This window comes from Polypterus senegalus, chromosome 10, assembly GCF_016835505.1.
Source record: "Polypterus senegalus isolate Bchr_013 chromosome 10, ASM1683550v1, whole genome shotgun sequence".
Taxonomy (NCBI): Eukaryota; Metazoa; Chordata; class Cladistia; order Polypteriformes; family Polypteridae; genus Polypterus; species Polypterus senegalus.
The window spans coordinates 36,665,814-36,678,152 of record NC_053163.1 but is presented as its reverse complement, the minus strand read 5'-3'; the positions used below and the strand labels follow the sequence as shown (position 1 = coordinate 36,678,152).

General features: G+C 35.4%; 1 protein-coding gene across 1 annotated transcript in view; it reads left to right on the top strand.

The window, feature by feature from the left end:
- The window catches only part of LOC120537077 (CD9 antigen-like), a 35,922-nt gene extending 24,167 nt beyond the window's left edge, over positions 1-11,755 (top strand). The window contains exons 6-8 of the mRNA XM_039765717.1: positions 1,641-1,724; positions 4,359-4,442; positions 10,443-11,755. Coding sequence (XP_039621651.1) covers positions 1,641-1,724; positions 4,359-4,442; positions 10,443-10,589 — 315 coding nt within the window. The 3' untranslated portion in view covers positions 10,590-11,755. The remainder of the gene's footprint in view (positions 1-1,640; positions 1,725-4,358; positions 4,443-10,442) is intronic.
- The last annotated feature ends 584 nt before the right edge of the window (positions 11,756-12,339 follow it).

Sequence of the window (12,339 nt, the reverse complement as noted above, 5' to 3'; positions counted from 1 at the left end):
ATGCGACAAGCTGTTTGAAATGTGGTGTTCACTAAATAAACAGTTGCCTCATGGCAGCACTGCCCTGTTAGTTTTTTGTTGACTAAAAATGTATGGTAACATTTAAGGTGAAAATATATGTAAACAATACATGCTGTGCCAAGAAACAATGTACTTACATTCACTAAAGGTGTATTAGGCTGTTTGGCTTTTTGAATTAGGGAGATTATTGCTTTTTTATTTTTCTTCTTGTCTCTGAGTATAGGATTTCTTAAGAATAAATCTTTTATACTCCCTATCACCACTAAAGTAATAATTTACCAGTTTATTTTCCTCTTTCTAAAACATAACCATTTTCATAACATTACCCACCACCTCAATCCTCTCACCCTCAAGATTCCTGATACCAAAGCTAAAGCTCCCATTGACTTACTCGTGGTCATCAGCACTGGCTCCAGCTTTCCTATTTAAGGTGCCACCCATTATAGTCAACTTCTGGTGGGACACCCAAGATGTAATTTCCACCAGTTGTCCCAAAACTCACCTTTCTCTTTGTTGCTGCTTCTGTCCATTAAAGCATAGACTGATGCTATTTTTGTTAGTCATCTTAACAACTACAGCTTGCTCATTCATCCTCTTCACCAGCATCACTTTATCTGCCAATTTTCAGACACAAGTATGTCAACTTCAGCTTTGCAATCACTTTTCCCCTGCTGGAAATCTTGTTCCTTCCACTAAGCATTCTTGCATCTTTAGTTTTCCACCTCATCTCCTGTGCACTGCACAGATTCTGCTAGGATTCTGTTCAGTACGTTTTACTATTTTACTTAATAATCCCTGCCCCACCCACCCTCTTCTGTCATGTTGTTAATATTCTAATCTGTAATTCTTAGTCTCCTTCACCCCTTGCCCTCTACTGCCACCAAACTGGCCTCCCCGCAGTGCATCAGTTCTATGACCATCCTATATCTAGTTTTCCTGTCTGTAGTTTGCCAGGTTTCCCCAAATTTCTATTTGACGTTGACAGTTAGGGGCACCTATGAAATACTATGGAATGTACCCCCTCCATGTTTTGTACCTCCAATCATTGTATCTCGCCATTGTGAGGGTGCAGAAATTTTATGGCTGGATACCCTTCCTGACACCAGTGTCCTTTACTCGCATTTTACAGCATGCAAGTAGAATGCTGATCTAATTCTATGTCATAGGGTACACAAGAAGGTGGTGTCAGTATTGCAGATTTCTTCATGTCAGTTTTGAAGTTTTTATGAAAATACTTCATCACTGAAATGAATTTTTACACAGCAGTCACTTCAACGTCTTTTATAGGTGTTTTAAAGTTATTTTTGACAGATTAACTTAGGTATTTTAAGTGGATTTTAACCATTTAAAATATTGTAAGATATGTCACCTTATTTGGTAGAATTTCAAAATATTTAAAATAAGCAAATAGTCTTCAAATATGTTCTTCAAATAAGTTTTTTTTTTTGTAATCAAGAAACATTTTCAACATTAATATATAATATTTAATACAGTTTACTAATTTTGGTTGTTATCCAAATGTCCGGAATACAAAATAGCCATATTCTCGAGTATCGGCATTTTTAAAGAAGGGTTAATGGATATAATTATATTTCTTCTTTTCTTTTTCTTTTTTGTAGCTTAATTGTTGTGGTTTACTTGGATCTTTGGATGTACTTGTGAAAGACACTTGCCCAACAATAGGTGCTTTTCAACTTTACACTGTAAGTATGCCGTCAAAACATTTGCTATGAAGAGTCATGATGCTTAAGTACATGTAGAAACAGTTGCAATTATACAGTGTCATGTTTGACATATTCATGACCTTACAGTAGGATACTTGCATTTCATTTGTTATAACAAAGCAGTTGCAAAAAAGTGTAGACTTTTATCTTTGATGAGGAACACAGTTTCAGAAGAAATCAAATTGGCTAAAAAGAGTTACACTGAGAAATAAGTTTTTTAGCCAATGACCCTGTATCAGTGTGGAAAGGACTACAAAATATTACAAATTACAGGAAACAATTCCCCCCATATTGCAGTAAATCACCAGCTGGCTGATTAATGCTTTTTACTGCAGGTTTGATAAGCCCCAGAATACAATAGACATTACAGATCTCCAGATTTATACAACTCTCCCTCCCCACACATTCAACCTGAATTAAATATCTCTGAAGAGGATATGTGTTGGCTCTTCAAAGGACAACACACCAAGAAATGAACAGGTCTGGATGGGGTCTCACCCTCCTGCTTAAAAATCTGTGCTGATCAACTGACCTCTGTCTTTACACGTATTGACTTAAAGCCTATTGCTCTGACATCGTCTGTGGTCAAGACCTTTGAGAGACTGGTGTTGGCTTACATGAAGGACATCATAGCTCCCTTGTTGGACCACCCTTCAGTTTGCTTACTGAGAGAACCGGTCAGTGGATGATGAAGTCAACATGGGTCTGAACTACATCCTGCAACATCTTGACAACCCAGGGACATATACAAGGCTTCTGTTTGTGGACTTCAGCTCTGCATTCAACACAATAATCCCAGAACTCCTCCACTCAGAACTCACCCAGCTTTCCATCCTTGCCTCTGTCACCCGTCATTGGGCTCATCAGGAATTTTGATGAGTCTGCATACAGATGGGAGGTTAAGCAGCTGGCCCTTTGGTGTAGTCAGAACAATCTGGAGCTAATCACTCAAAACTGTGGAGTTGACAGTGGATTTTAGGAGGGGTCCAACAATATTATGCCCCCTCTCCATACTTAACACTGCTGTCAAAGTTCTGTAAACTTTAACATTTCTTTGATCTATAATCTCCCGGGACTTGAAATGGGAGACCAATGTAGGATCCATTACAAAAGGGGCACAGCAGCGAATGTACTTCCTGCGACAGCTGAGGAACGTCAACCTTCCACAGGAGTTGCGGATTCAGTATTACATAACAGTCGTTGCGTCTGTTCTCAGCTTATCCATAACGGTGTGGTTCGGATTAGTGACAAAACATGACAAAAACAGGCTACATCGAATAGTCAGGTCTGCTGAAAATATCATTTTTGCCAGTCTGCCCACCTTACAGGACCTGTATTATTCCAGAGTCATGAATCGGGCTAAGAAAATCATTACAGACCCCTCACATCCAGGCCACAACCTTTCTGAACTTCTTCTGTCAGCCAGGCATTATTGATTAATATATGCCAAAACAAAAAGATATAAGAATAGGTTTTTTTTTTTTTTTTTCCCCTCCATAGGCCATCAGGCTCACAAATGGTTTGATTCATTAATCCAGTCCCTTCAGGGTCTTGCAATACTGTTCACATATTATTTATATATGTATGTATGTATGTATGTATGTATGTATGTATGTATGTATGTATGTGTGTGTATATATATATATATATATATATATATATATATATATATATATATATATATATATATATATATATATATATATATATATATATATATATATATATATATAATTTTTATGTGTTGTTTTTCTTTTTTCTTTTTTTTTTTAATCTGTGGTGTCTGATTAAATGTTGTGTATATGTAACATATAATTGGAAAATCATTAAAACCAGAGTCAAACTCCTTGTATGCATGCATACTTGGCCAATAAACCTGATTCTGATTCTGCTTCAGCACGAGATCTGAGAATGCTTTTTATAAATAAAATTAGTTTACTAAGGTTCCTTATGATTTGGTTAGCTAGCCTTCTGCTCCATTCTTGATGATCCTATTAAAGCAGTCAAAACATGAGTTAAGCTACTGGAATGATTCATTCTTAACACTTTTCATTGCATAGAATAAACATAACATGTACTTTTCTAACCTGCTTAATCCAGACCAGGGTCACGGGGAACGCTGGAGTTAATTCCAACTAGCACAGGGAGGGCACAAGGCAGGAACAAACATCAGACAAAGAGCCAGCCCATCGCAGGGTGAACACACACACACACATATTAGGGACAATTTAGCATTGCCAATTCACCTAATCTGCATGTCTTTGGACAGTGGGAGGAAACAGGAGCACTCAGAGGAAACCCATGCAGGCTTGGGGAGGACATGTAAAATCCACACAGGGAGGACTTGGGATGCAAACCCTGGTCTCCTTACTGTGAGGCAGCAGCACCACCATGCTGCCCATAAATATAACATTTTCAAGAAATTCATCAATGAATGGCATATGGGTAACAAACCCAAATAATACATCAGCAGCAAAATTTTAGATTACTAGTGAACTGTATGATACTATCATAAAGTATTAGAAAATGTACTATTTTCTTTAGGAACAAGAGAATTTAGAGTTTATAGATGTCTTTATATGGAAGTTAAGTGCTGTATTCTTTGTCTTTCAGCCCTGTCCTATTGCAATCGCTGATTTCTTTCAGTCTAAAGGCACACTTGTCCTGGCTGTATTTGTAGGAATTGCAGCCTTAATGGTAAGAAATATGGCAAACATTCTCCTCTACAACTTGACTGCAAACAAAGTTTGTGTTTACTAAATCACTCAGCTAATTAATGCTGCTTTAATATTGTTGTGTACCATTTTTAAAATGAAATAACAGATGTGCAGCCCATTAGACTGTAACATGTAAAGCATGCACCAAGAAAAACTATTAATGGTCTAATACCACAGCAGTTAGGGCTTCTTCACTTAGGACCTTTTTAAGTTGTTTGGTTGACAGTCAGACCAAACTCTTGTAAGGAGAAATGAAAAATTCTTAAGCATGATATTTTTTGGATGGTGAATTGATAAGCCACTTGATGATTTGCATGGAGAGGTTTATATTCTACAATAGCCCACATATTCTACAGAACCCTGCTGGTTTGTACAGATTTCTAAAAGACTGCCCTATAATGTAGAACTTTTATACCAATTACACTGGCAAATAAACATAATGGGAACATTCCAACTATTCACAGAAGGTGATTCTAATCTAGTCATATGGCGACAGCAGTACTGCCACCCTGTTGAATAATTTAAAAAGTAACTTATTGGATTAACCAGGTTAGTGAATGTTAATTTAAAATCAATCAGTCTGTCACTTATATGCACTGTACCCAAAGGTATTTTGATTATTTTAGAAACTTTTTTTTTAATTTATTAAAAGCAAGTAACATTCCATACAAACAAGTCAAACTTAACAAAACTGAATTCAGTTCAACCCCAACCCAAGAGAAAGACAGGAAGGCCAATAGCCAGAGCAAAACTTAAAGTAAAAAAGAGGGAGGAGAATTCTTTTCCCCCATATAAAAGCTTATTCTAAAATGTTATTGATTAGAGCTTGCCAGGTTTTAAAAATGTTTTGAACAGATCCACTAAGTGAGAATTTGATTTTCCACTTTCAAATAGTATATAATATCAGTTACGCACTGAATTAAGAAGTGGGCTAGGATTGTTTCAGTTGAGCAAGATACAGTAAGTCATGCTAGTATTGAAGTAAAGGCAATTAAAGTTTATTTGTCCTTCTCCACTTTAAACCCATCTGGCAGTACACCAAACACAATTGTTAATGGATTAGGAATGACTGTGACACCAAGGCAGTCTGAAAGGCATTTAAAAATATTGCTCCAGAATGATGTTAATTTGGTGCAAGTCTAAAATGTATTCCCAATGAGGCTGGAGCTTGATTGCAACATTCACAGTTTGGATCTTGCCACGAAAACATTTTGGACAATTTTAAACGAGATAGGTGTGCTTGATAAAAGATTTTAAGTTGAATAATTGTATTCTATGTGTTCAGGCCAAACCTATATTTGTGAAATGTAGTGAATAAGTAGTCCCATTCAACCATATTGAATGTTTTTTTTTTGTGCATCCAGAGATATCATCTCTGGGGTGTTAGACTTTGTGGGTGAATACATTACATTAAGCAGGCGTCGAAGATTGGAAGCTAAGTGTCTGCCTTTAATGAATCTGGTTTGGTCTTGTGATATTATCAAGGGAAGCACTTTCTCAGTCCTTCTAGCTTGAACTTTGGAGAGTATTTTAACATCATTATTCAGAAGTGAGATTGGGCTGTGTGATGCACATTGTAATATGTCCTTACTTTTCTTAGGAAAGACAGCAATTAATGTCTTGGGAAAAAAGTCTGAGGTAGAATTTTGTCTCTGGCTTCTATAAATGTTGCTAATAAAAGGGGAGCTAACTTAACTGAAAATTATTTAAAAGATTAATTATTTAAAAAATTAAAAAAAATTGAAAATAGGCAGAGTCGTGGCTCTGAGGCTAGAGATCTGCACTGGCAATTGGAAGGTTGCTGGTTCGAATCCCGTAAAATGCCAATAGGGACTCTGCTCTGTTGAGCCCTTGAGCAAGGCCCTTAACCTGCAATTGCTGAGCGCTTTGAGTAGTGAGAAAAGCGCTATATAAATGCAAAAAATTATTATTATTATTATTATTATTATTTAGAAAATTTAGGTAGGGTAGGCATCAGGACCTGCTGCTTTCCCACTCTGAAGTAAGTTTATGGCGTCCAGTAATTCTGAGAGTGTCGGAGGTTTATTCAATTCCTTTGCACTAAGAGTATCTAGTTGTGGTATCTGTAATGCATCAAAAAATGTATTTGATTTGTATGTTGCCTTTCAACTGAGTAGAATATAAGGACTTACAGTAGTTTCTAAATGTGTGCATTATATTTTTATGGTCAACGATTTTGTCTCTGTCTGTGTTGGTAATTACTGATGTTGCATTGCAATCTTCCAGCTTGTGGATTTGTTGAGCTAAGATCTTATTAGCCTTCTGTCCGTGTTCATAGTAATGATGTTGTGATTTAGAAATAAATTGTTCAGTTTCTTTTGTTGTCAAAAGGTTGAGTTCTGATTGCAAAGTCTTTTTCCTATGAAGTGCCTACTTTGGAAACCTGGCATGTTCTTAATCTATTCTGGTAATTTTACTGATTAACTCTGATGCCTTCTTGGTTTACAATTTATTTTTGTTGGAGAAATATGAAATAATCTGTCCTCCTAAAAATGCCTTCAGAGTTTCCTAGAGTATTCCTGCAGAAACCTCTGAGGATGTATTTGTCTCAAAAAAAAAAATCAATTTGCTTGGATATATACTATGAGATGAGTATGTGGAGCAAAATGATTTGAGATGCATGATCAGACGGGCATGGTTAGAGATAACAATAGTGTCTTACTTGCAAGATTTGATCGTGGTCAAAAAATTATTTCTTTATAGATAACAATCAACTCTTGGGTAACAATGATGTACTGGTAAGAAGATTTAGAAATCTCCAAGGGTCTTATGATCAATTACAAACTGTGTAATTGTTTTTGCAGTTTATATTTTATCGCCCCTGTGGCTGAAGACCTATCCAGGTTTGGATTTAAAGCACAGTTAAAGTCTGGCCATTATAATTTTGAGTGTTCACATTAGGAATGGATGCAAATAACACTTTAGATGAAGTCTCTATCATCTACATTGGGTGCGTAGATACCAAAATCACTTTACAATTAAATACATTATCCATAATGATCACACATTGCCTTTCAGAATCGGATATTACATCTGATACTACCAGTGAAATTTTTCCATGTATTAAGATTCCCACACCTAGTTTTCTTTGTATAGCTGACTGGAATATTTGACCAGACAATCTCTTTACAACCGAAACTGATCATTCCTTAATAAGTGGGTCTCCTGTAAAAACACGATCTTGGAATTTAGACCTGTTAGGTGAGTTCTTTGTGCATTGAGATCTTTGAAATTCCAGCTCACAAAGTTCACTGTTTGGTCATAGAGACATTACTTCTGAACTTTTGTTGACATTTTCTACTCTTAAATGAATGTAGTACATTATTACATAAGATAGCTTTAACCTTAATTTCCAGTCATGGCAGGACGTATTGCTATGATGCCTATTGTTGTGTTGGCACTTACAGTTGTGGGGGTAGAAAGGATAGATTAGAGATTACTTGCTCTCTTTCTCTCCCACCTCCGCACCAATCCAACCCCCAAATTTTGATTCCTCACGTGAGGCTACATAACACTTCACGAAGTTCCAGGCCTTTGACATACCTAGAGACAAAGCACATCTAAAACAAAACAAGCCCCCCAGCAGCAGAGCAGCAGTGTAGAAGGATTAAGATAAAGATATCTATTGGCAATACAGTCCAAATACTATAAACGTAGAATATAATGTTAAACAGTCCGAAAGAATAAACCCAGGGAATGATGTTAAACAGTACCCATGGAGAAACCTCTGAGGATGTATTTGTCTCCAAAAAAAAAAATCAATTTGCTTGGATATACTGTATACTATGAGGTTTTTATATACTTATATATATATATATATATATATATATATATATATATATATATATATATATATATATATATATATATATATATATATATATATATATATATATATATATTGTAACTAAAAATAACCAAGAAGAAAATATAATGTATAGTTATGGCAAAAGTCTCATTACCAATGGATCAAACTGAAGGTATAATCTTATTTGCCCTGACAGGACACGATGTGATTCATGATCTTATTTCAAAAAGTGTCGAGATCAATTTTCTTAGTTCTTTTTCTGCTTCATCCAGAGAGCTAAAAGTGTATAACTTTGCCTTGAATATACACTCTCAATTTAGCAGGATACAAGAGGCTGTATCTTATTTCGGCTTTGCCCAAGCACTGTTTAATGCTGTAAAATGTGGCACGTTCAGCAACTGTTGAAAGTTAGAAATCAGAAAAAAATTAATGTGGTTATTTTCAAATATAATGTCTTGTTTCAGTCTGAGAAGTGACATCAAATTTAATTTAGATTGTAATTTGTCAAAACATGCAATAAGGCTTCTAGGTTTTGAAGAATTCAATCCCCGTATGTGGTAAGCTGCTGATATCTGTGTCTCATTTAAAGTCCTCTCCAGTTATTTTAGAGAATAGTTCAGCTGTGAGTTTCACTGGGTTTGGACTTTCACGGTTTTCAGGGAGACCTTCGATTTTAATATTATTCCTTCTGTATCCATCTTCCAGTGCAGCTAGTCTGACTCTAAGCACTTTGCATTCAGAATTTGCACCCATTGCTTTTTTGTCAGTAGTAGACGCCAGTTTAACTATTTCAATATGAGTCGCGAACATTTGCTTAAAATCTACAAGCTGAGCAACCAAGTGCTCTAAATTTATTCTCATACTTGCTCGTGTTTTCCTGTATTTTTTCTTTATATCTAGCATGTATTTAAATGTTGCCTCAAAACAATTATTTAACTGTTTCTCCTTATCTTTAATATCCTGTAGCAGCTTCTTGTTTATGTCCTTTATATCTTTTTCTCATATCCTTTATGTCAACTCCCCCAAAGAGAGGCAGTAGTTATTTGCCGTAATTGTTACCTTTAGCTTGGACTGTTCATTTTGGTCTCCTCTGTACTCTGTGGGCATAATAAGCCTGGTTGGAGTTGGTGCTGCTGACTCACGGAGGTTAGTTGACAATGGGTACAGTAAGGCCATGCTCAGTTCCAATGAACCTCCTAGAATCGACAAGTTCTCCTGGCCCAGTTCACTTGCAGTTGTACTCCCACTTTCGCTCTCAATTGGAGCCAATGTTGCAGCATCAAGGCCCTGGAGGTCTATTCTTTCACCTATCTGTTCCAGGTCAATTTCTGACATACCGTACCTTCAACTTGAACTTGAAGCCTGTTTAGAATTTTCTTTTTTTTCTGAGCCATTTTTCTGCTTCTCTTGCTTGTATATTCTTGGATACCCCGGAATGATAGTTGTTAATAAAAAAAGGTAAAATCACACAGCTGCTAATGGAGTTCCTTCAGAGACGTCCATCTCCTGAAATGGACGAGACCAAAATTATTTTAGATGCTGACCTTTGCTTACATGCTATGTGCATTTAAAAAGAAAAAGAAAAAACTGAAAGTAGATACTAATTGACAAGAACATTCTCCTGCTAATGAGGCTAATACATGTAATATTTGACAGTTTTGTTTCTTTAAATAACAATTACTACAGAATTGTTAGTGATTGGCTTTTGTTGTGCTTTCAGTTTGCAAATGGTTATAAGCCACGTATACACTTTACAAATGTCAGTGAAAATTAAATAATTTTAAAAACTAGAGAGTGATATTACAACATGTAAGTTGAAATGTAAAAATTAATTGTCACAATAGTCAAGGTACACTGTCACCTAGTTGTGGTCCTGGCTAGCTCTTACCATATCTGTACAAATATGAGCTAATACTTTTCCTAAGGAAACTAACTTTTTCATAAATGACATGTCTTTGTTCTGGAGTGGACTCTTTATTATTAGGCCAGGGCCTTGGCTATATGTTCTCAAAGCTATTGTACTAACTAGCCTAAAATATGTACATTATAATTAGTAAAGGCTATATTTGTCTTCATCTTCTGTGATCTCAGTTTTGGCATTGTTGTACTTTCACAAACAAGTGTTTTCTAAAGAACCTTTTTTGGCTCCAGCTTTTAGGCTTGATCTGTAGTGCAGTCTTGTCCAAGAAGATTGGCTTGGTTGAACAATCCTCAGTCTACGTCATTCTGCAAAACAGCATCAGCCCGCAGGAGGCTGGGGTGATTGGATCTCATCTTTATCCTCCTGTTGTCTACTAAGCAAACTGTAACATCAAACAGAGGTCTGCTGTAATATCTTGAACACTGTAACTTGTATAATGTCAATGTTTAGCAGCAGCAATACAAATTGAAATTCTGTTAAGAGTTTTGGAAAACTTTTTTTTCCTGCTATTTGATTTTTTTTTTTTCCTCCATTTGATTAGGTTCAACAGAATTGTTCAGGTTTTGTCTTTGCTTTAATTAAACAAAAGTTATATGTACTTCATCTGTAATAAAATTATGAAAAATGTACAATTGTGCAAAAATATCAAATATACCTACCTAATAATTTAGATTTAGAAAAAATACTGCATTAATTAGGCCGACTTGGTTTGGGCTGTTTTTATAAAGTTTCTCATGTTTTTTGTTTTCTCTTATCCTTTTATGCTTTAACAAATGATGTTACTTTGCCTAGGAAGGAAATCTGTTCAGGATTTAGATTTTGCTCTTTTTATTGTCTGCTTAATTCTATTTACAAATTTGATTTACATTCCGCAGAGTGTATTTTAGTTTCCTTTTTGAATTTCACCATATAATATGCATGTTTATTGGTGTTATCTGTGAGAATTGGATCATTATATACACTACGACTTGTGTATTTTTTTTTTTTTGTGGGGCGCAGGATGACAGAGGGGATATTGGAATGGACAAATTTATAAACTCTTAATTGTATATATTATTAACGAGAAATGTATTTGAAGTAGTTTCAGAAAGTGGTGAAGGTTGCACATACAGCTTAAATTAGTCAATAAATAAATGCAAATTTACTTTATTCTGAATTTTTTAACTTTTATATATATGTGCCTTCAAACATATTGTAATGAGCACTGTAGCTGCCTCCGGAAGAGCTGCATCTGTCATTGGGTAGAAGTACTTAATTCTGGATCAATGTAAAATTAAAACAATTCAGTATCTGTTACTGCCTTGACGTGCAGCCTGGATATGACATGCATCGAATTGTGACCAAGGAGACACATCTCATCTAGTACTGGTTTCCATAAACACTGTATTCATTTCTTGATCATTATTAATACTGCACTATGTAACAGAGGATTCCATGCTTAATTTTTGTTATCATAAAAGTGTGAATTATCTCATTTACCTACAGTAAATTTCCAAATTGCTGAAATATTTAGACTTGGAATAAAAAGTGACCATGGTGTTCAGTTTTGCTAAAACGTTACATTTCTATATCGTCTTTTGTCACTGCTAGACCATGCAGATCTTTAGCAAGACAAAGTACTGCAATACATTCTTGTATTATCACACTACAGGCTTATTTAACATTTTTAAGTTAGATTAGAGTCACCGTTGTCATTTTTTGGTTTTGCCTTGCACTGAAATAGAATTAGGCTTCCAGTGATAAAGAAGACAAGAGTTAAAATCATTATTTAATTAGTGCACAAAAAAACTAATACATAGGATGAAAGACAATAAAATGCATAAAGGCTTTTTTTTTTTTTTTTTTTTTAGAATTTTATGTCGCATGATTATTTTATCAGAACATTTTTTTCATTTTATTTATCCAGTGTGGCCGCCAGGGTGTGCTCCAGACACCCAACCCCAACAGAGACTGACTGTAGGCACAAGTCTGCAACACACATGTTTTATTTTCAAGGGGAAATGCTTTTCTTTCATTTCCCCTAGAGCTCAGTACCGTAAGCAGCACCTTTTTGTTTTCCTTTCTTTTCCATAATTTTTCTTTCTAATGCTATTTAATATACATTAGCTGCCCCCCACCCTTTATCTG